The 25,660-nt window shown below is 41.2% G+C and overlaps 1 protein-coding gene across 3 annotated transcripts in view; it reads right to left on the bottom strand.

The window, feature by feature from the left end:
• Nucleotides 1-25,344, bottom strand: part of TDRD3 (tudor domain containing 3) — a 99,420-nt gene extending 74,076 nt beyond the window's left edge. The window contains exon 1 of one of the 3 annotated variants that reach the window (XM_061354876.1): nt 25,002-25,344. In XM_061354876.1, coding sequence (XP_061210860.1) covers nt 25,002-25,042 — 41 coding nt within the window. In that variant the 5' untranslated portion in view covers nt 25,043-25,344. The remainder of the gene's footprint in view (nt 1-25,001) is intronic. The other 2 variants (XM_061354855.1, XM_061354866.1) reach the window with 2 other exon arrangements.
• Between the last annotated feature and the right edge of the window lie 316 nt (nt 25,345-25,660).

Below are 25,660 nucleotides of genomic sequence, written 5' to 3'. Positions count from 1 at the left end.
TGCCACCCAGGAAGAAGAGTTTTTTCAGTGGCAGTACATAAGAAACAATCCCCTCTATAGGAAGGGATGTACAGTGTACACCAAATTTGATGCCTCAAAACAGAGACTGTAAAATGTTAGATATCTTTTAGTGAGAAACAAAGATTTTTAAGTCAACACTTATCTTCACCTGAGCTCCCCTGCAAATATGCTGTGGTATGGGGAAGAGACACAAATGGGTGTCCCAGCACCAGAGCAGCTTTTACAAGCTCGGAATAAGTGCGTTTCTCAGCTTTAATTCTCCTCTGACATTTTAATACTGCTAACTAACTTTCAGCATCACATCCAGCATTCAGTATGAAATCCAGTTCATTTTATATAATTACAGCTGAGATAATTCAGAGCACTGTTGAAAGCTATTACGAAATTAACAAAAAGATATTTTTGCTCACTGTTGTGACCCTGCTTCCACCTGTCACAACCCTAATTCAGGTACAAAACATCCAGAAGGTTTAGAACTACAATTATGCCTGCTTAACTAGGACTGAAACTTTCATATTTAGTTTAGTCTTACATTCTTTTCTATAACTACAGGAGAGAAGCAAAACAAAAAAAAAAAATCTAAGCAGTAAGAATGAACTGCAATACATAAACATAAGTATACATTCAATTTCCCATTAAATATACCTACATATCTGCTACTACATTTACCTGTAATGTCACTCATGACAACTCACAGCATAATGAGCACAATGCAGACAACTCAGTGAGCTACAGAAAAATTTGGCACTAAGCTGTGGTGGGTGTCACCAAAGCTGCTTTATCACTGCCCTCCTCAGCTGTACAGGGGAAACAAAATATAACAAAATGCTTGTGGGCTGAGATAAAGACAGGGAGAGATCACTCACCAGTTACCATCATGGGCAAACCAGACTTGGACTTGGGAGAAATCAGTTTAATTTATTACCAATCAAATAAGAGTAGGATAATGAGAAAATATAAATGAAATTTTAAAACACCTTCCCCCACCTCTCCCTTCTTCCTGGGATTAGTTTTACTCCCAAATTCTTTACCTCCTCCCCACCCCAGCAGTGCAGGAAGACAGGGAATGAAAGTTGTGCTCAGTTCATCACACACCTGTCTTTTCCTCTCCTTCCCTCTCAGGGAAAGGACTCCTCACACTCTTCTGTTCCCATGTGGGGTCCCTCCCACGGGAGACAGTCCTCCGTGAACTTTTTCAGTGCAAATCTTGGCCACAGGCTGCAGTTCACAAGCTCTGCCAGCCTGTGTCCTCTTCCACCAGGTGCAGTCCTCCAGGAACAGACTGCTTCAGCTTGAGTCCCCCATGGTGTCACAAGTTCTGCAGCAAACCTGCTCCAGCGTGGGCTCCTTTCTCCACAAGGCCACAGGTCCTGTCAAGAGCCTGATCCAGCACAGGCTTCCAATGGGGTCACAGCCTTTTCCAGGTATCCCCCTGCACTGGCATGGGGCTCTCCATGGGCTGCAGGTGGAGACCTGCTCCACCATGGACCTCCATGGGCTGCAGGGCACAGCCTGCCGCAGCATGGTCTGCACTGCAGGCTGCAGGGGAATCTCTGCTCTGGTGCCTGGAACATCTCCCTGATGCCTGTAGAGTCGTTTCTATCCCATGTTCTCACTCCTCTCTCAAGCTGCAGTTGAGTTGCCATTGTGTAGGATTTTTTTTCCCCTCTTCTTAACTATGTTATCCCAGAGGTGTTACAACCATCACTAATGGGCTCAGCCTTGGCCAGCAGTGGGCCCCTTGGAGCCATCTGGCATTGGCTCTATTCAGACACGGGGGAAGCTTCTGGCACCTTCTCACAGAAGCCACCCCTGTAGCCTTCCAGCTACCAAAACCTTGGCATGGAAAACCAATACACAAGTTGTCATACTTTAAGTCAAACAAACAAGAACTTCAACAGGGGATGCTGCATGGTTTTTACCAAATTAAAAAGCCTATGCTGAAAATAAATTCATTTACCAGATAATGGTATGAAGAATTCATGTGAAATATCTCAGTTCAGACTGAAGATTTTATATTCCCCAGGCAACTGTAGCATCAAAACATTACAAGAATATGCCAAAAGTTGAGGTATTGCAGTAACACAAATTTTGAAATCTCCATGTGGTTAATTTAAAGAGCTCTCTATTAAGGTACCTAGTAGTACTGAGACACCAACAGATTCCAGCTCGGATGCAGACCAGATTCCTGTACATTGTGTGTCCTACCTGCCAGCCCTTAGGCTCAGCCAGCATTAGACACCTGCCTGTCAGGTAATATAACTGAGCCCTCGTGCCTACAGGATTTGGCACTCAGCTCACATGGGCACACTGCCCTCTTCACTTACAATCAGAAAACAAAGCCTCTGCCACAGCTGCCATCCGTAGAAGAGCGATAGCAAAATTCCTCTACCTCACAAAAGCACTGACAGGAAAATTGAATTTGTGGTATGATGCATTCAGAGACAAAAAGTGGATATTTTCATGAGCAAATTTGGAGTCTCTCAATCAACAGTTCAACATTCGAAGCAACACAGTTGCTACACCTCATGTTCAGAAATACTGCAAAGATCACACACACAAAACCATGCTCCTTCCTCTGTTAGCTTCCTCTATGTCCAAGGAAAAAGCACATGAAAAAAAAGCACATGAAAAAGCACATTTGTTTTATATAAAGTGATTTATTACATCTGTTGCTGTAATTAGAAACATAATTAAAAAGCAAAACCAATTAATATTGTCTACCATGGAAAAAAAAAAGTAAAAATATAAGAACCACTGGACTGTATTACACATCCATCTTAACTATGGCTAAATAACCCAGAAAACGAATACTCCTTTAAAAAAACTCAGTTGTAGAGGGACATTTTATGAATCATCACAGACCCCCTGAACTGGGCCTCCAGAGCCAAAAGATGAAGCACACACCACTAACTCATCCAAACCTCCAGAGCCTCAAGGGCACATAATAAGGGCCTACTTAAAATTAAAAAGGAAACATTTATATGTAAACATTTAGGCTGGAAAAGACCTTTAAGACCAAGTCCAGCCGTTAACCTAACACTGCCAAGTCCATCACTAAACCATGCTCCTAAGTGACATATCTACACATATTCTTTAAAATACCTCCAAGGATGGTCACTCCAGCACTGTCCTGGGCAGCCTGTTCCAGTGCTTGTCAACCCTTTTGATGAAGAAATTTTTCCTAGTATCCAGCCTAAACCTCTCCTGGAACAACCTGAGACCATTACCTGCTGTCCTATTGTTTATTAGCTGGGAAGAGACCAACACCCACCTCACTACAGCCTCCTTTCAGGTAGTGGTAGAGAGTGGCAAGGTCTGCCCTGAGCCTCCTTTTCAACAGACTATACAACCCCAGTTCCTCAGCTGCTACTCATACGACTTGTGCTCTGAACCCTTCACCAGTTTCGCTGCTCTTCTTTAGACATGGCCCAATGTGTGTGTATGTGTATGTGTGTGTGTGTATTTTTTAATATACATAGATATGCAAAATCTACACAGCTAGACACAGGTAAAAGCAATCTACAACTGAACAGGTGCCATACGAACAGTTCTGATGAGATTGAGTGATCCTCACTGCACAGGTTAAGCTAGGTGTTTGAATGTGAACAAGTCACTCTGTTCCATTTGTATTCACCACAGTGATCTGTCTTCCTTATCTTGGGCTCCTAGCTTAGAAAGAGATGAATGGCCTTCTAGAAGTGATTATTCCTGTAAATTTAATGGAGACTTGACAGCAATCAGCTCAACAGAAGCATCTACATTTCAGACAACTAAATTTGGACAGAGAACTAAACTTGTTGCTATTGTTGGAGCATAACTACTGGACTACAAATCCTTGACAACAGGCATCAAGACAAGAGCTGTACTTCCTGAACCACAGGCTAAGATACACCCAATATCGAACACAACTCTAAAATAAGCCTTAAGTATCCCAGAAGAGATAAAGTCTCTGCAAAATATGCAGAATCATAATGCTAGGGAAAATTCTTTCCTGAGAAATAACAATTTGAAGTGTGTGTGTGTGCGCGCGCGCGTTTGTATATATAAATACATATACACATAAAATCAAAGTCTTCTGAGAATCCCAAGAAATTCTCCCATTTCCTGACTGTACAAGAACAAGTTCATCTTAGAAGCAACTATACATGTGCTTCCTACTCTTTTCTCCAACAAAAAGACAGAAGCAGATACTACACAGTCAGACTTGTAGACTTGCCCGAGAAGCTAACAAATAATTTTGCCACCCTCCACCAATGACTGAACTTGTCGGCTCACCAAGAATAATCCAGACAGATCTGGATGATTTCAGGGAAACTGCTATTTCAAACTTTATGTTACTTTTACACCTACAGCACTGATGGCTGCAATAAATTCCAGAAGCATGCAGAAGGCAGACAGTGAAAGTCGAGATGACTGAATGACATCCTTTCTGGAAATCACCATCTCCAAGCACACAGAACTCTGCAACTCTTATGCTTGCATACTCCAGTCGTGAATATTTACCACCAGAATGTAAATGACTGCCTCAACATTAAAGAAACCTATGAAAAGCAAATAATGCACGTAACTGTAGTATCTCTGAATGTCCACTAATGCGTCTTGTCAGAAAAAGAAAAAAAAAACTATTTTTTCACTAAGAGACACCAACCTAAATTTCTACTCTGTGTAACTCAGGTTTGCCATAAGCAGTATGCAGCCAGTTAACAGTAGTGATAAGGCAAATTCTTACAAATCGCTACTCTGTTTCATCCCATGTGCACCACAAGAAAATTCCTCTTTCTCCAGTTGATTTTACAACTGTACTTTCATATAATTCAGCAATAGAAAAATAAAGCTCTCAATAACTTATCCAATGGGCTATATTGAAAAACTGCAGGTTTCTTTCAAAATCTATATATTACTACACAAAAATTATATTAAAGACACATGAAGGTTTCAAAAACAATACCAGAAGAGAGAGAAAACATAAACATTAGAAGTCACACTGAGGTTTCATAAACAGTCTTTTTATGTGTATTTATATACTCCACTTCAGGCACAGGCAACACCATAACATGCACATTCATTTTCAAAAACTACTATTTGCAATCCACAATAAATACAAAATTATGCTACCCTTAAGATTTTTTTGGTGGTGGTTATTATTGTTAGGATATTGTCACCAGAGAATCCAAGTGAACAGTATGAAATACCTCAGACTGCTTTCAAAGGCTTCAGTAAGGTGAGATGACATTATCTTCCTTTTACAGTATGAATTAAGTGCAGTTAGATTTTAGTTTAAAGCATCACATGGACAGCCATTACCTCTGAATGCCCTCCTTGAAGCAATCACACTTTCTTTTTTGTCTGAGTAATTAGCATTTTCATACAAATTTAGAAGTAAGCAACAAATGTGCAATAGTCATAAGCTCCACACTTCTGAAAAATCCCAACTCCAGCTCTCCTCATACAGCTTTTCCTTCTACCCTTTCACTTCTCAGCCTTCTGCATATGATGCAAAGCAGTCTTCTCTCAATCACTGTCCAGAAATAAGCAGATCATCACCAAAGTGTTACATAGAGACTCAATTATGGGGAAACAGGTAAAGAGTACTGCTCTAAGTATGCTCAGACAAAGCAATTAACATTTGGCTTGCCATTTTTCTATTCTGGCAATACAAAGCTAAGTGGTGTGGTTGACACACCTAAGGGAAGGGATGCCATCAGACGGGGCCAAGATGAGTGGGCCAGTGTGAACCTCATGCGAGGTCCTGCAGATGGGGTCAGGGCAACCTCCTTATCAGTACGGGTGAGGGACAGAAGGGATTGAAGGCAGCCCCATGGAGAAGGACCTGGTGCTACTGGTGAATGAAAAACTGGACATGACCCAGCAGTGTGTGCTCACATCCCAGAACGCCAACTGTATACTGGGCTGCATCAAAAGGAGCATGACCAGCAGGTCAAGGGAAGCGATTCCACCCCTCTGCTCTGGTAAGTACCTGCAGTACTGCAACTCACCTCTGGAGTCAGTACAGGAAAAACATAGATCGGCTAAACCAGCTGGAGCAGGTCCAGAGGAGGGGCACAGAAATGGCCTAGAAGGTGACAGGCTGAGTGAGTTGGGTTTGTTCAGCCTGGAGAAGAGAAGGCTCCAGAGAGACCTTATAGCAGCCTTTCAGTAGTTAAAAACAGCTTTAAGAAAGAGGGGGATAGTCTTTTTAGTAGGGCCGGTTGCAACAGAACAAAGGGGAATGCTTTAAAACAAAAAGCAGGTAAACTCAAACTAGAAAGAAGGAAGACATTTTCTACTATGAGGGTGGTGCAATACTGGCACAAATTGCCCAGAGAGGTGGTGGGAGCCCCATCCCTGGAAACATTCAAGATAAGGTTGGATGGGGCTCTGCACAACCAGATCTAGGTAAACATGGCCCAGCTTATTGCAGGGGGGCTGGACTAGATGAACTTTAAAGGTCCCTTGCAGCATAAATTATCCTAAGATTCCACAATTTTACTTATGTCATGATGCCAGCTATATACATGCTACAAAACTTCCTCACGACCTTAAAGAAATATTTTTGATACATCTTTAATTCACATTGAATACAGGGTTTTTTTATATAGTCAACCAAGAGATTAAATAGAAGGCATACCCTTTTCCCCTCTCTGTTTTCCACTGACAAGCTGTAAATGCCTACCTAAACAACTCACTAAAGGCTTCTGTCTTGCCATACACTCAGACTATGCTTACCCCTTACAACCAACTATTTATTTTGTCTCTACAGATTTAAGAATCCAGCCAATGTCTACTCAAAAATAAAATAAAAATATATATATATATTCTTCGGAAGACCATTTTCATATCCCTCTCCACAAATATGACTGCCCCCATCTCTTTGACATTACTGACAACTCTTTGAAAGATCAAGAGTCACTGCCTGCACTTGGCATGACTATTACACTATTTACTACTGAGAAGTTAAGTTAGTGATTTGACAGCAGAAAATCTGGGGTTTCGGAAGACTGGTCAAACAGCCATGACTCACAGTGCTTTGTCCATACAAATTTGATCATAGAACTCCCTTTTTACTCACAGATTCTTTCCTGAACTAGGCATCATCTTATTCTTCCACAACCAGTACAAACCCTTTACTATGTGTTTTGCCAATATCCATGTCATTTGAAATTTGACTGTCTTACAATTCTGTCATCCTTCATTAATACCTGCCCCTCATCTTGATATTTCAGGTTCTTTGGCCTTACAATTTTCAGACAGGAAAATTCCAGTCTACTTCTGCCTGCAGTATTAAAAGCTAAACACCTCAGTATGCACTTACTGTTGATCTCTGACAAATTAAGGGAGGAGGTGACAGTGAATAAAACTAATGCATCAGGATAAACACAGAAGTTAAGTTCTGTGTTCCGGTTCCCAGGGAGAGGAGAGCCACATTACTAATTCAAGTTAGGACAAGTCACGGTGCCTCATAATGTGATGAAAAAGTGAAATCTGCAAAGCAGTGTTTAGGACCATCATCTTCCTTATTTTGAAGACACTGCCTCAAATCAAGATAAGATGTGCTGAAACTTCAATTTTCTATGAAGTGAATGTCCTTCAAAAATTATTCTCTTATGCTTTGAAGGATAATCATCCACCCATAACTAATATAAACCCTATAAACTAAATCATAAAAGAAGAACATCCTCCTCAGCCCTTTTTGTTTTGGACAAGTTCTGATAAAATCTTTTCTGCACCTGCTGAAATTTTATCTACCTCACAAGCCTTTCAAGAAATAGTCACTTCCAAGCTGAAGTGGAATTATGAGCTTAGTTTCTGCTTCTGAAGACATGAAAGGATTAAAAGCACTTTACTGCAGCTGCACATTTTCCTAGAAAAGAATAACTGCAGTGGGTAATTGTACAACAAATAACATCGTGTATAAAAATAAGAATTCAAATCACAGCACTGCATGAACGTTAGCATCTCTCCACAGTTTCAGTGCTAGGTATCTGAGCCTTTGTCAACTCCTCCTGTTTAAGTTTTTCCAAATGTTAAAATACACACAAAGGAAAGAAAAAAAAACAACCACCAAACTAGACTGACTGACTCACTGAGCCTAAGAAACAATTTGCCCGAGATGCTACGGCAACTCTAAAGGAAGTTTGGTTATTTATAAAACATTGAATGAATCAAAGAAGAGACTTTCACCATGTGTATATTAGGGATTTACAGACAAAGCACTCTCACAGAGGAGGCAGAATGCATAGTTCAAGTCCCCAGGGCACAAGCTGGTATCCATTTCACCTATGCTGAAACAATCTCACTGCTGAGCTAATTAAGCATAAGAAAGAGAAGACAGGCACTTTTGCCATCTTCATCCTGCCTCATTTTTGTATTCAGTACTTGGAAAAAGCAAACACTTCACAGGTTAAATAAATCATTTCATACAAAGTCCGATTTCTTCATTTTTGTTTCAGCAGACAAAACCAGAAGTTTCTTACATGCAGTTGAATTCAATTACCCTTAGAAAGCAATGATTATACATTATGCAGTCTATCTGGCAGCCCTGTCACACTGATGAATTCTAATCATGCAGGCCAATTTCAGCCAAATTTGACAGAGAAACAGAGGTCTCAAAGACACCGAGTTCTTCTAAGTTTCACAGAAATGGGCTGCTGGCTAGAAGCAAGACATACAAATTAGCAGTTACATTGTGGAAAAGGGAAACAGAACTTGGCTTTCATCCGTTTTGAGCAGCAGCAATCAACTGGTCAATTGAGGCACTCGCCTAGCTCCAAACCAGCCATAACACATGCTGGTGCTTGCCAAATGGAGAGAGATGTGAGAAGAAGCCAAATGTGTTCTGCAGTAGGACAGACCACAAGAAGGGAATGAAGGCATGATAATACACAGGCATTAAGAGAGCACCATGGACACTGCAAAGGTGGTCACAGGAGTCAAAGCAGAAAGTTTAGTATGAGTCCACTTCGGGAGCTGAGGGCACAAGCTTGAAGACAGCCACATTTTCATATTTCCATAGCTATCAAAAGCTTGTTTTGGGGTAGTTTTTCATTTCAGAGTCACGTAATCATTCGATGCTATGACTGATAACCAGACTTTCTTTAACGCAAGCTACTTTAATGCAAGTTTATGTCCTGATATTCCCATTAAGTAACAGTGAAATCAAATGTGTGTCACAACATTTAGGAATAGTATTAAGCTAGAAAAATACACACTGAAATAGACATCTTCATTATGCAGAAAAAAAGAATTCACAGTATGTGATAGGGTCAGGACTCCAATGGATGCAGGCGGACAAGAATCCCCTGAAGTAAGACATCTCAAGAAATAACCACCTCTCAGCTGAGCAGTCAGATGAAGTGTCATCAGTTACAAGTAGTAGACCAGGTATATCACCAAGCTAAACTTTTTTTATTCTGCATGCTTAACAACATAGAAACATACCCACACCCAGTCACCAAGTCTCACAGAAGCCTATGCAAGCCAAGCTGTACCTCCTGTAACTGCAAAAGACTCGTTCACACTCTTACACTTGCATGTAATTTATCATGCATTATATTTAGCCTAATAATTTGTTAACTTGCAGGGGAAAAGTTGAATAATACCACATCTCCATTACATCACCTTTTCTCAGTGATTTGGTACTGAGTAATGACAGAGACGGAATGATACATACCTACAAGGTATCTCTCTTCATTTTTCTCTTTTTTGCTTGTCCTCATCAGATCAATTCTTTTCCTAAACTCTCCCTCCCTCTGCCTTCTGTCTGCCCCTCTTTTTTTGACAGTAATAAAGCTGAGCAAGCATACGGAACACCTTGCTTCTGAAGATTAACTACAAAGAATAGGCTTATTCACCGTGACAAAGATTGAAGAAGGGATTTAACATATTTATATGGTTGCAAGTGACATTAAAGACATAAGAAGGGCCAAGCTATTCACTGTCTGAAAATTAGCAAGTGGGAATCTCAGCAAACTTAGGAAAAGGGTGCATCATACAGCATATTAAGTTGTTATTCAGTGCTCTGTAGCTGCTAAAATTTTACATAGGTGCAAAAAAATACTGCACAGATCCAGAAACTATAGGAAAATGTCCAGATGAGAAAATGGCTCGGGGGGGGGTGGGGGGGGTGGGGGGGGTGGGGGAACAAACAAACAAACAAACAAACAAAACCACCACAACACACCCCCCCTCCAATAACTCAATATTTAAAAACTGGGGAAACGCTCTGAAACATCGCCTCTGCATATTGTCACACTCTCTGGCTTCTCTGCAGACATCAGTTATTGGACTTGATTAAAGGCACAGTACTGGGACAGAAACTTTGATCAACACAGCAAAAAAAGCACAAGATCATTCACTGTAGAAAATGAACAAGGAAAGATGTGGCTGGGGAACAGAACAATTTAAGTTTCTTGGATATATAGAAAGTTAACTCAAAATACCGCTTCCACATAAAATGAAAAGATCTTTCATCATTCATGTTAGTCTCCAGTTCATAAATTTGAAAAATCAGAAGTTTAAGTAGCTGCCAGACTAAAAAAGGCATTCTAGTAATGGTTCTTATTAAGTACTTCCTATATATCACATTTTCTATAACCAAGTAGTACATTAGTACATTACAATCTTTTCCACAACACATCAGCATAGCTTGTGCTAGCATAAGCACATCAAAACTGTATTAACATAACCACTTTACAGTTTAAAAGAAATGCACAACTTTTCTTTTTTTAAAAGAGATGCACAACATATTTCCAAATTTTCTTTTGGGGAAGGCAGGTGCAGGAGATAACATTCTAGTAAGTACTGAACTAGGTAAGAAGCACCACCATAGCAGTTCCTTGGCCAAAAGGACCATCACAAAGCTCAAAGATAAGCACTGCTTCATACCCCTTGTAACCACTGAGGTTGGGAAGTGGCTGGACAGAAAGCAGCTTCAATGGCTCATGGCAAAGAGCAAGGTGTAAAGAGTAACACAATAGGCTGCATTACCAAGACTGTAGCCAGCAAATCAGGAGATGTAGTTATTCCCTCCCTCCCAGCACAAAAACATGTCTAAAATACCATGTCTGGTTTCAGGGGTCTATTTTATGAAAAAAGACCCACAAACTGAAGACAGGCTACTAAGATGCTTTGGCGGCAGGAGCCCATATCACAGGAGACACTGAGAGCATCATTTTGTCTGTCAAGTTTGCTCAGGCTGAAGAAGGGAAGGCCAAAGGGGGTACTCATTCCCCTCCACTTGTCCCCACTATCTGAAAGTGGTTTAAGAACACAAAGCCAATTCTGAGAGCCATGGACTAAAACAATAAAGTGCAAGAGACACAGGCTGAAGCACGGGAAATCTCAACTGCACATAAGGGAGATGAAAAGTTAACAAAGAATGTCTAAGCACCAGAGCAGGCCACCTTGCTGATATTCAAAGCTCAGCTAGGCAAGGCCTCCTAACTTCAAAGTCAGCTCCGCTTTGAGCAAGGGCTGGGACTAGGATGGCCCCTCCAGAAGTTGTCCAGGAAAACTGTTTTTTCTTTAATTAAATCTTGAGTATCTCAAAACCAAAGCAAAACCTGTTATCTTTGTAAGAACTAACTCCCCAAACGCGTTCTCAAAGGAACATTATGTGCTTTTTTTTGTTCTGTACAGATACTTAAAGGTCAGTTTATTGAGACTGGAAAATGTAGTATGTAATATTCACACATATAAGTAACAAAAGATAGTATCTTTAGTAGATCAAGTATAATCTGACAATTTGTAATCACCTTATTTAGCTTATCAGCTGTACTCATGAAGGGAACAATTTCTCAGTATTTCTCAATTCAAGCTGTAGAAACTCACTTTCCTAGCACAGAGAAACAGCACTGAACCATAAAACTACAAAATGAAACTTGGAAACATTATTAACTGGTGTTTTGTTATTAAAGCATGTCTTCCATATCAGTGTCAAAGAGCTGCACCAGTACTGCTTCAAGACACTTTGTATTAATTTCAGAAATAAGAGAAGCTTAACATCCCCAGTGCTTGCTGACTCACAAAGCATGATGTTAAGTAAATGCCTTCAGCTTTACTTGAAATATTTAAAACAGGATTTTATCACCAACACAAAGTTGCCAAGAATAGCTGGTAAGCACTGTTCTTACAGAATTGGTTTGAGTGTTTCAGCTAAAATAATGCCAACTTTTGAAGACACCCCATGAACATACTTCCCTCCTACATACCAAAACTGACAAAAACAAACAAAAAAAGAAGTTACAACCTGTTCAGAAGACAAGGATGAGAGATGAGTACCTGCTACTGAAACAAAAAAATGCATAACTGAAAATGACAAGCAGAAAATATTTTTAATAGCTGTGATCAAAATACTAAACTGTGCTTAATACACATGTCCCTATTACTATTATTGCATAATTTTAACACAGTACAGCATATTTTTCCATTTAGAAAAGTTATATTCAACCCTGCAGAAGTGGCAGGCTTATTTTTATTCTATCTTATGCTAAGAAACAGCCATTTCTACAAACCTTTAAAACTAGATTTATAGCATATTTACAAAAAAGCACTCAAAACAAGCAGCATGAAAGCATGCACACCCTTGCCACATAAAAGAACACAGTAAACTAAGACATGTTCACAATTAATTTTAAAAGCTCTGCAGCTGTGGGATCCTCCTGTCACTCCAGAAATAAAAAAGGGTTCTGCCCCTTGATAGCTTAATGGCATCAGGGTACACTGTACACTGGTGTCTACTAGAGCCTTACACTCCTGTGGTTGTGACATGCCAGGCCACCTAATCCACACAGTTCAATAATGCGAGTTGTCCCTCTCCTCCACCTGGCTGAAGGTAGGTGGTCCACCTGCCCAGGTCACATAAAACATCTCCCTTGAAAGGGATACTTTCCCTTCATGCCTGACAGGAGTCGCCTCCAGTGGCTGAGGGCTTGTACCCTTTTTCCAATCGCCTTGTCAATGCCCCCTTCCCTAAAAAGGGATCCCATTGATTTGGCTTCCCTACCCTCTAATTTCAGACTACTGGCTCCATTATCCCAACACTGGCACAGAGAAGTGACAATGTGCTCATCTGGATGATGGCAAAATCTTTTTACATATCTTGCAGCTCAGTCAGGGATAGGGATCATTTGGATAATCACTCATTTAGGAATTCTTCCTCCTCCCCAGTCAGCAGCTGCCTCTATCCCTAGTAGTAGTCTGCCTCTTCCACTTCTTCCTCCTGCTCTCTCTTAGATGCTCCTTCATCCCTTATAAATGAGTTTCCAATGTATCTTCTTGTGCATAGGGGCAACTGATAATGGCTTGAGCTAGTTCTTTGGTTCAGATGCAATGCCTGTTGCTAGGGTGGGAATAGCTGTAGTTTTGTCATCAGATCCGGAGACCTTTCCTCTTCTTGAGGGTACTGAGCAATGTTGAGCATGAGCCAGGCCCCAGCACATTGCAGTGACTTGTGTCTCTCAAATTGCCAGGACAACAGCATCCTTTTTCCAAATATTTAACTGTTTTTTCCAGATTCTGCATTTGTTCCAAACCACTGGAGGTGTCAGCTGTCCTAGGCATTTGCCCATACTATCCCACGCATCCTGCCACTTGTAACTACCCAGCTTAAGGGCAGATTTCTGGATAGTATTCTTAAATAATTGCTTAACCCTAAGCACGACTTGAAATGCATCCAGGAGACATAGCAATAGGTTGGTTTCAACTTCCCACAGATATTCAGAATAATCAGGAGCAATTGTAATTAGCCTGGAGGAGAGAGGGAAGATGTAGGAAGACGTCTCCCCCGTTGACTGTCTCTCGTAAGAATAAACGTAAAAGATGTAATTATTACTAGTTCCCGATAGATGGCTCCCGAAGTACGGAGATGACTGCAACGCCGAGCACAAATACCAGACTTGTCGCACCAAAAGGAACTTTATCATAAGCCAGTGTTACAAAGTACGACAAAATTATAACCTTAACCCAGCCCTCAGAGGCGACAAACAACACAACAGGGAACATAAACAACAAGTTAGGTGCTACAACCCTAAGTACAAGCACAACAACTCTGAGAGCAAATAAATCAACATTGTGACCAGCAACTATTAAACTAAGACAATGAATGTCTATAATAAATTTGGTTTAACTCACTCTGGTCATATCTGATATGTCAACCCTTCATGCCCCATGTTGGGTACCAAAAAGGCCCATCATGGTTTAACCCAGCAGGTAACACAACAGCCACTTACTTGCTCCCTCCTAACCTCCCTTCCCAGTGGGATGGGAGAGAAGAGAATAAAAATTGTAGCTTAAGATAAACCACAGAAGATAGTTTAACAGAACAGAAAAGGAAGTGAAGGTAACCACATGGTAATAATAATTAGAATATACAAACCAAGTGATGCAGAATGCAATTGCTCATCACCCATTGATCAATGTCCACCCAATTCCCGAACAGCAGTCAAGGGCCAGCCTTCCCCCTAGTTTATATGCTGAGCATGATGCCATAAGGCATGGAATAACCCTTTGGTCAGTTGAGGTCAGCTGCCTGCCTGTGTTCTCTGAGCTTCTTGCACCTCACTGCCAACTCGCTGGTGGGGTGGTGCGAGAAGCTGACAAGTCCTTGCCTTAGTGTAAACACTGTTTAGCAACTACTAAAACATCCAGGTCATCACCGTTATTCTCATCCTAAATCCAAACCACAGCACTATACCAGCTACTAGGTAAGAAAACTAACTCTATCCCAGCTGAAATCAGGACAATCAGCTGCACATGAGCTATGGAAGTCTGATTCAACCACTGACCTACATACAAATATAGGTCTGTAAAAAAAAAAAAAAAAAAACAAACATGAAGGTGAGCAGCCAAACTACCACAAAACCAAGCTAGGTATCCGTAAGTGCAGTTTGAACATGGAACCAGAGGCATACTCTTCCTAACTGGTAGTATTTTTTGCTACACTGCTTGTAGCCATAGCAGCAATGTGTTACTAGAAAATACACTTTTTCAAAGTTAGCTGAATGTTTCCAGAGTGGTAGACTCCACAAGCCCCCTCAGCAGCCTGATCCAGTGCCCTGTCACCCTCATGAAAAGACATTCTCCCTCAAGTTGAGGTGATACTTCTTGTGTTTTAGTTTATGGCCACTGCTCCTTGTCCTGTCACTGGGCACCACTGAAAAGAGTCTGGCACCCGCCTTTGAGATATTTATACGCATTAATGAGATCCACGATCAGTCTTCTCTAGCCTAAACAAGTTCAGCTCCCGCAACCCCTCCTCATCTATACAAGTATTTAAATGTTGAGGTAACATACTATATTATACCAAAAAAAAAAAAAAAATCCACACCAAAACAGAGTGAAACTTTAAGAGATTGCAAAATGTTAACATGAGTCTTTACAACTACTTAATAGAAGAGATCTAGTGATAAGTAAACACAGCGGTATCTAGCAGTAACAGCAGTGATGCAAAAATGTCAAACTTTTCCAGGTAACACAGAGATGTGCCCAAGATAACCTCACTAAGTCTAAGCTTTGATAAGATAAGCTTTCAGCAAGCAGCACTGTTCTAATACAGCAGATGTTAGAAACAGCCCCTGCAGTCAGAAAACCTGACGAGCTCTTGCGTGCTTTGCTCCTTGAGAAGATTTGTTACTCCATGACATATAACAGGCCACAGCAATTCAAAATACAAAAGTATTTTGAGAGCTTTTTTCTTCATCCAATGAAATTCATTATTCTTCTTACTAAGATACAGGCTGTGAGTACTGTTTCTCACCCACATTTCTCCAGGAAAACATTGGCAGGCACCCTAAAGTGTTAAAGCGAAAACAAATATTGCAAGGCTGGGGCCATGCCAAAGACACAGCTACATGCCACTGAGAGTACCTTGTAGCTGTCTGAACATACCATGGCTTTTTCTCCTCTGGCTTTCCTCAACGGCTCAGACATGACACAGCACAAGAAGCTCCTAGCCATTCCTGGAGCACTATAAAACAAGCAATAGGAAAGAAAAAGCCTGTCTTGAACACTCTCCCCAGGCAGTGCTCTGTCACAAAGCAGCAACTTCGGCAGTCTGTTTTCTAACTAAAGAGTAAGTCTCTGCTTGCTGTCAGTTAATGTCAACGCTCCCATTTCTAATACCTATTCCACATTTCTCAAAGTGAACGGCTCAAAATTATGCCAATGCAAGAATGCCCATTGTTCTTCAATTACTTAAACCAGTTCTTTAAATGGGTGAAACATCTCAAAGGCTGCATGAATCCCAGAGTTGTCCAGCATTCTTAAATTCTGACAGCTCACAACTAGGCATTATATTAAGTACATAAAATGTAATTAAAAACTTTCACATATCCATTCATCCCCCAGAGAGCCTTTCCTTCTTTCTGTCAGCTGTATTAGACTCACTGTTATTGGAATTAAATACCCTTTCTTTTGCTCTAGAGAAGTAGAAAATGTTCTCCTGAAAACATGAACAATATGCACATCTTGAAGAATCAGTCTTAAATTTCTTTTAATTATGTTGTTATGACTATCACAGAATAAGTAAACTATGAAAAATTAGCCAGTGAATGGGATATTTAAAATCCAACGTTTCTAAGTGTATTTCCACTGAAGTGAAGCTTCTGGACAGCTTCTACATATTGTTTACACTAAGCTGTATTTTATCCAACAGTAACACTTATGTAAAATATGCACAGGTAAAAACCTACTGAGTATCAATTTGTTACAGGTATGAATGACAAACAAACCTCGCTCCAAAATCACCAGCTACCCTGCCACCAGCTTGCTCCTCATGGATTGAGGGTCTGGGGAGTGTGAGCACACAGAGACTTGAAGAGAGAATAAAAACCCCATCTGTCTCAGAATCTCATAACATGATTTCAGAATGCAAAATCTTTGCAAAGGGCTTTCTCCCACAAGCTGATTCATCTATATCCAGCATCTACTCCAAATGCCTCAGATTTCCACTGTCTAGAATGTACAGTCCTTCTGACTACTAATTTAGATCTCAAAGAACACACAAGTTTAAGATATCTCCTTTAACTTTTGCTCAAATTGTAAGAGATACTGACCACCAGGAAATCATAGATTTCTTGAACACACTGTTGGTTTTATTAACCCACTCTTCCATTGTGAAGTTCATATGGGTTTGTTGGAAAAGAAAAATAATAATCAAGCATGTTGCTATTCCATCCTGCCCAAGTCCTCTCAATTATCTACCAAAATCACTTTCTTACACGATCAGCTTACACTATACTCAGAAGCAAAATCTGTGGGAGGGAAGAAGCAAATCAGCACAAAACAGTTAGTCACAATATTGTTCAAAACTCTACCCAATCACTTTGTTTAGGCAATGATATCTGTTAGTTTTCCAATAGACAAATTGATAGAAAATATTCTGAAACTCAGCAGACATCTCCATCTCAAAGATAATGTGCACTGTCTCAAAGAGCAGAAGAGTCAAAGAGCATGTGAGCAAGAGGAAGAAAGAGGAAAACTACCACATCAACCCATTAAGTGACACTTGTCCTAATAAGTATTTGCATCTCAGAAAGTAAATAACTTCTGAAACAAGACTCAATACATTCCAAATTTCCAAGGACTCAAAAAATGAGAGCAGCTATGGAAAGCCTACACACTCTCACAGAACTCATTGACTGGAGAGAATCAACACAAGATATATCAAGAAAAGTAAGGCCACTGAAAAGGTGGGTGTTAAAAAAAAGGTTTGTAACAATTTAAAGGACTTTCACTTTTAGGTGTGTTACAAGTAAACTAAGCCTTTTTCCTTCTTTCTGTTGTTGAGTAAAAAGTTCACAGTAGCAACATCTTCACTCTAAGTTGCAACAATTCTATAAATCAAGGACAACTAGCACTAGTACTTCAGCTTCCTACCTTATTATTCTGAGAAACCAGAAGGTGAAGTCTGTTTCCCCAAAGATGATGCATAAATCAATTTGAGACTGGCATAACAAGAGGAGGAGAGTCTCTCCCAGCTACTAACGGAAACCTGAAGGCTGAGTTGCAGTAAAGCAGTGGAAATCATAACTGATGCTGAGTGCATAGGGCACTGTCACACTTGTCTTTTCTCTGACCTGTTTTCAATAGACCTGTGCATTTCTCTCCAAATTCCCACTCACTTTTCCCCACCTCTAATCAAGAGAAGAAATCCTTTCTTTGGCAGAACTGCAGTGTGAAGATACTTAATGTAAAAATAAGAATATAAATGGTGCTTTTACTTAGCTGTCCAGGTCTATTTAACACAATGTCCTTCTCTCAAGGTGGCCAGAAACAGATGATTCAGGCCAACAGTGTAAAACAGCATATATCCAGAAGCGTCTGGAATAATACCTAGCCTTCCACCATTTCAGAGCTGGTAGTCCAACTCAACTCTGAAGTTCAGTATTCAGTGCATCCATCCCTACCTGACTTCGCCTAATTGCAGTTTTAACCCACTTACATCATTCTGTTCCACAATATCATGCAACAATTAAATTCCACAACTTAATTACACATTGCCTGTAAAGCTACCTGAGTTTTCATCAGGTAGCAGGTTTAATTCACTGGGTGGCCTAATTCTTGTGTTAAGAAAAATAGCTACTCTTGCTTTCTAGCCATCATTTCTGTATGATCTACAGATTTTACAGACCTCTATCACCTCTCTTCCTATTATTCTGTCTTCCAGACTAAATATCATAATCTTCCCAACACAGAGAATCTTCCACATCACTCACCTACTTTTTCATTACGAAACCCTCACTGTGCTGGGGTGATTACAGTAACACACACTGTTAATGATTTAGACACACCATTGATACACATAATTCTCTAGCAATTATTTTATTCTTTGTGAACATTTCCCAACTTTCTGACCCCTTCTCCGAGTAAGTAACATTAGCAAATTTAGACCTCATCACTGTGTAGACAGGTTAGCATTATTCTCCCCTGCACGACCATCATTTGACATTCACCAAAACTGAATTACATTTGCATGTGAAAGCACTGGGCAACACTATCATAAGATTTCACTGCAACTACACAATCAATTTAGATTTTACCCATCGCCATATCACAGAAGCATAGAATAGTTTGGGTGGGAATGGACCTTCAAACGTCATCTGGTCCTACCCCCCTGCAAGGAACAGGGACACCTTCAACTAGATCAACTTGCCCGGAACCACATCCAGCCTGGCTTTGAATGTCTCCAGGGATGGTGCGTCCACCACCTCTGTGAGCAACCTGTGCCAGTGTTTTACAACCCTCATTGTAAGAAACTTCTTCACATCCTGAACGTGAAGAATTCACAGCCTGAATCTCCCCACTTTTAGTTTAAAACCACTACCCCTTGTACTATCACAACAAACCCTGCTAAAAAGTCTTTCCCCATCTTTCTTACAGGCCCCTTTTAAGTACTGACAGGCTGCAATAAGGTTTCCCTGGTGTCTTCTCCAGGCTGAATAACCCCAACTCTCTCAGCCTTTCCTTATAGGAGAGATGTTCCATCCATCTGATCACTTTTGTGGCTCCCTTCTTGACTCTCTACAACAGGTCCGTATCAACAAACTGCTATGGTGCCACAACATTATCATTCCTTAAGACTATTATTTAACACAATGAACTCCTGGATCCCAGCAGAAATCTACTGGTAACATTTTTCCATCATGAAACAATCATTTATTTGTCTAGTTTCTCATCTTTTAATCAACTGTACCAATCCACAGGCTAACCTTTTGTGCTTGGCAAATAAGCTTTGGGTTTGGTCATTGGTCAAATATTTCACCCATTTTCAAACCACGCTGTTACTAGCTTTGGTAAGTGCTGTATAATTTTAGTGTTGTAGCATGCAGTGAGCAATAATCTTGCAGGATTTGGTGAGTAAGAGTTCTACTTTCATCTTATGTACTGCCTGAAGACAACATAGAGCTCACTAAGTTCTGCCTCTTCAGCTTTCTATTCTGCAAACATGCTAACCCCCTACTTCCTTCCAACACCTTGTTTTAGCTATCCTTCCTTGCACCTTTTTAATTTTAAATTGTAGCCATATATCTATTTCTTGTAAAGGCTGAGTCAATTCCACCTGATACCAGTCATTTTTAACACCTTTCACCTTCTTAAACATAATAAATAAATAAATAGGTGTCTGTATTAGTTTTTTGGAACAGTTTTTCTTAACAAAAGGTAAAATGCTGAAACTTTTCTGCTTCTCCAGAGTGAAAAATGATATAAAGAACTCAGGTTCTAACTACCCATTATTGATGATCCAGCAAGAGTGCAAACCAATCAGAGCAGCCAGTAAAGGATACACTTTAATAAACAAGAAATGCAATGATGCAACATTTTAGTTTGTACTGGCACTTTGAGATTTCAGGGTACCAACCAAACTTCTTGAAATGACAGCCACCACAAAAGGAGCATCAAGAACCTCAAAACAGACGCATCTCTCCTGTGAATCACTGTTTTCCTGTGTTTAAGGAACATCTTGTATCCAGCCTGGGCTTCCTCCACATGCAGGAACCAATTTCAGCTGAGTTTTCCAAAGACATTTCAGTGGAACAGCAAAAGAACATGTAGATCATCTTGCAGGATCCTGGAGCTGACTACTTTGCCAAATGCCTGATGCACTCTTAGAGGTGTTAGATTCACCCCTGTGGGCACTTCCTTGTGTTCCCAGGCAGGCACCTGCTCTTGCCTGGATCACATCACATGTTTAGTCCTACAAGAAAGCAAGTCCAAACAGACCAATCATCAATCTAAAGTTACCCAGTATGCAGCACATTACTTGCTGAAACACCCAAAATTCAGTTTAAAAGTTTGGTATTTACCAGCCATCTATTTTTCACTTACAAAGTATATAAAACCAAAATTGCACAGATTTAAGGGTTTTCTCATGGATTACTAGCAGTATTCTTCTCTTTCCAAGCAACAAGCCAAATTTCAAACCCTCTTCATCTCTGGGAATAAGTTATCATACTTGGAACATTGTTTACATGATTTGCCAAATATGTGAAGTTTTACAAGACTATGTATTTTTTTGCTATAGACTGTTTAATGGCATTATACACTGCAGTAAAAAAAAAATAAAAATCTGTACTACTTGCAAGGAACTCACATGCACATTCAGTTGTACTAATAGATTTTTTAGTTATCCAGTTTGCACATCTTGCTTTCCCACATTCAGAAATCAACCAGATCCAAGATCAGGATCACAAACTAAACCTGCTGTAGGACACAGTATGCTGTTAACTTCTGACATAGACATTTCCAGGTAATTCCCAAGTTCAGCAAAGACCCAGAACACTGAAGAGGTCATGCTTGTCATATTCTCTTGTGAAATGCCACTTGACTTCCAAAACACCAAACAAATAATTCTGCTGCAAATGAGTGAGAAGCACTGTGCCATTCTCACTGTTTACACAAGGAAGATGTATTCTGCAGTCCTTCTGGACTTCACTTCCAGTTAGAAAACTCAATTCAACAACTCGGGTTCTATTAAGGTCTATATTTTAATGGGAACAATGGTTCCAAAATTAATGAAAGTAACTATAACAACACAAAAAGGTAACTCTCTCTGCCCTTTAGCCTTCCTCCTCATGAGCATCAGGTAATTAAATAAGAAGTTAACACAGAACTTCTGCTCCAAGACAGAATATCTTTTTCACTGCAGTATAATACAAACACACTTTATCTCAAGTCAATCTCCCATTCCAAAGTACTGTGCAGTGCTTAATAAAGAGAACTAAGCAAAAAAAATGCACACTTTTAAAGAGAGTGCAAGGACACCTCTTCAGAAAAACTGCAGCTCTGTACACAAACTACATGAGTCTTTTACTCATCTACATAGAAGCGTGGAATTATTTGGGTTGGAGTGGACCTTAAATCTCATCTAGTTCCAGCCCCTCTGCCAGAGGCAGGGACACCTTCCACTAGACCATGTCACCCAAGGTTCTGTCCAACCTGCCCCTGAACGCTGCCAGGGATGGGGTGACCACAGCTTCTCTGGGCAAACTGTTCCAGTGTCTCACCACCTCTAGAGTAAAGAATTTCTTCCTTATATCATGAAATACCACCCAGAAAGAAACACATTCTCAGCTTTAGCTACCACTGTTACATTTACTAAGTAGGGCCACTTCATCTTTCAAAAGCTGGTAAAAACGTAATTGATATACTGAAACAAGCTTAAAAGGCAAACATTATAAACTTCCAGGCAATTTTACAAATGGTGACTCTCTCGCAAAATCTAGCTGGGAAAAAAAAAAATATGCATCTAACTACTATTCTACATTAACTACACTGTGTTATTTCTTTACTTGAAAAATAACTTTATTTTGAATTCAGAATCATAAAGAAAAAAAATTGCAGAAATTCACATAAATGAGTGTATATATTAACTCTCTTATCTTTAAAGATTTAAGAAAGCTATAGTAAAATTCAGTCAGTACAGGCAGTATCTTACAAGCTTGTAGATTTGCTACTACAGAAGGAAAACAGTTTCTTACTTGGTTTGAAAGGCCAAATGGTACTTCTGCAGTTTAAGTGGGATCAGATTTTAACATATAAACTCAGCTTCATCTTTGTATGAGAAAACTTACCATTCTGACATGAGGTGGCAGCAACAGTGACAACCAAGTTGGTACAGAACATGATTTAACCACCAGTGTAATCAAGTATAGTCAAAAATATACTACATTAAATACTGCTGAAGGCTTACTCATACATGTATTAAATGACTTTAAGATCTAATAATAATATGAGAAAAGTCATAAGACCAACAGCAAAAGTTAAAAGCATCGATGTCTAGGTCATTATTCTTTTTAAAGTGCACGAACACTTAAACAAGATTTCTGAAACAAAACTCTTTCCTCTCCACCTCACATTCCTCAAAAGTATACACATTCATTTCCCCCTCTTTCACACTACCCTTCCCAATGCAACTAGGTCAAAGCATAAATTCCGGTGGACCTGATAATCAGCCCATTACTTGGCCAATCATCTTTCAGTCTCTGTCTTTGGCTCACACCCTGCAGTACTGCAAGCATACAAGTTTATAGCTATTTAGAGTATATTCCCCCAAGGAGAGAGGCAAACACTGCAGAATAACAGCTCATTTCAGAGGTGCCTCATATTTCTACCACCAAAACCTGAAAGCCATTTACCAGTGGCACTAGCTCAACTGACAAGGAAGAAAAGCAACTAAGAATTGAAAACCATGTGATAACACTTCGGATACGCAATAGAAAGCAAGAGACGAAAACTATGAAAATAAAAATTACTTTTATGGAAAGGTTTCTCTTTTTCAGAAAGGCGTAAGTGTGGAAGAGGAAGGAGATGAATTTCAAGTTACAGGCAGAAGTTCCCTTTAAATAAGCTGGTGCTATGAAAATTAGCATAAAATTATGATCCTTTCAATTCAGCAACAGCCAGAAATCACAGGATGGAAGTACTCAAAAGCGTCCGGAGGAGGGCAGCAAAGCTGATGAAGGGGCTGGAAGGCATATCCTATGGAGGAGCAGCTAAAGACTTCGGTAGGTTAGAGAAAAGAAGACTAAGGGGTGATTTAATTGCTCTCTATAACTTTCTGAGGAAGAAAAATGGAGAGGGAGGTTGTCGTGTCTCTCTAGCATCCAGGGACAGGACACATGGGAATGGTTCAGAGCTGCATCAGGGGAGGTTCACACTGGACTTTAGGAAGCATTTTTTCACCAAGAGGGTGGTCAAACACTGGAACAGGCTTTCTAGAGAGGTGGTCAATGTTCATGCCAGTGTTTAGGAGTCATTTGGAAAATGCCTTTAGTAACATGCTCTAACTGTTTTGGGGTTTTTTGTTTTTTTTTTTTTTTTTTTTAGCTTTTTTGGTTAGCCCTGGAGTGGTCAGGCAGATGGACTGATGAAGACTGTGGGTCCCTTCCAACTGAACTATCCTACTCTAAACCATGGGACTTCAGTTCTAATATTTTCTAACTTAGACATACATCAAATCACATCCTGGAAGAACCAGTAAGTTAAACAGCAGAACAGAAATATCCCCAAAATGCCACTGGAAGTAATGAAGCTTCTGGTCACTTGAATAGTTTTTCCTCAATTACAGCCAAAGTAAGTCATTTCGTGTTTTAACAGTTAGCACTGACATATTGTTTTGGTGAAAAATTTCTAAGTACTTAAAGAAATAACACTATTACCCAAGTGCCAATAACAGAAAAATAAGTCAATCTCCAACAGTGCCAAAACACCTCTAGGCTAACAAATCAGAGGTTGCCCTACATACCTGAACAGCACAACTTACTGACACACATTGTTCCAAAACAGACAGGCTGCGTCCAATGATTGGTACCGTACCGAAAACACCTGGGTTCAAGCCTCACATGTGTCTTTCCCCTACTTTAACTCCACCTTCTCCATCTTATCTCACTTTCTGAAAGGGAGTACGGTGCAATTAAAAGTAATAACAGTATCAGCACATACCAGGCCTCCTGGCATCTGCTATCACCGGCACTTAGCCGAGGCAGGCCCCGGGAGAAGGCAGCCAGAAAGGGAGTGAAGCAGAAAAAAGGGAAGGCAACCAGGCAGGCCGCAGCGCAGCCTCCGCCGGTCCCCTCAGGACCACCAGCCCCGCAGCTCCTGGGAAGGCCCATGGCCCTGCCGGTGGACATCCTGCCCCGGGTGAGGAGCCGGGGTCACCCCCTCCGCAGGGCCGTCAGGAGAGGTCGAGAGCTAACTCCAGCAACGAGCACAAGCCGCTCCCGCTTCAAGCGCGCCGGGGGGCGTTACACCCTTCCCGTAGGCGCCTCGACCGGCTGCACGCCGGGACTCGGACACTCGGACGTGGATGTTCCCTTACCGCTGCACATTTCAGAAACTAGAGAACTCATAAACCCCGAACAGCTACTGAGAGTTGCCCGCAGAGATGCGCTTGCGGCCGACCGTGTCCCGCTCCCCGGGGCCTGGCGGCGCGGTCCCGGAGCAGGGCAGGCCGCGGTGCAGCCGAGGACGCCAGGACTTACCAGCCCGCCTCGCAGAGCACCGCCCTCGCCTTGTCGGCCATGGCGCCTCCCGCCGCCGCTCACCCGCACAGCTAGGGGACGCGGGGTCGGGCGAACACGGGGCCGCCAGACGCTGCGGGGAGCCCCGGCGCTCGGAGAAGGAAGCGGGGCCCGCTGGTTCCCCCGCCCCTCAGGCCCTCTCTGGGCACTTGGCCCAGCTAGCGATCCGGCGGAGGGGGAAGGGAGGGAGGGAAGGGAGGAAGGGGCGGAGGCGGCGCCGGCAGAGACGAACAAAGCCCGCGACCGGCTATTACGGGACCAGGGGAGGCGGTCGGGGAAGTTGGTAGCGCCATAGCGAGAAAGGGAAGGAGTGAGGGCAGAGGAGGTGCAGTATAGGCTGTGTTCCCTCAGGCTGGGGCTGCTCTGTTCGGCTGCGGAGCGCCTCATAACGACCTCGGAAAAGTCTCTGGCGGTTTGCCTCCTTGTAGAGGCAGGAAGTTTGTTTTAAAGGAGTTTCATCTATACATAATATTAACTGTTGACAACCTGGATGCGTCCTCGATCTAAACATTGGCAACTTATTGATTATGTCTTAGTGCGCCAGAGAAACATTCGTGATGTCTGTCACACCCGAGTGATGCCTAGTGCGGAATGTCAAACAGATCACCACCTTGTGAGTT

The sequence above is a fragment of the Neopsephotus bourkii genome, unplaced genomic scaffold, assembly GCF_033783945.1.
Source record: "Neopsephotus bourkii isolate Nb327-2 ecotype Australia unplaced genomic scaffold, CSIRO-AGI_Nbou_v1 NB_83, whole genome shotgun sequence".
Taxonomy (NCBI): Eukaryota; Metazoa; Chordata; class Aves; order Psittaciformes; family Psittacidae; genus Neopsephotus; species Neopsephotus bourkii.
This window is presented reverse-complemented; position numbering and strand designations above follow the sequence as displayed.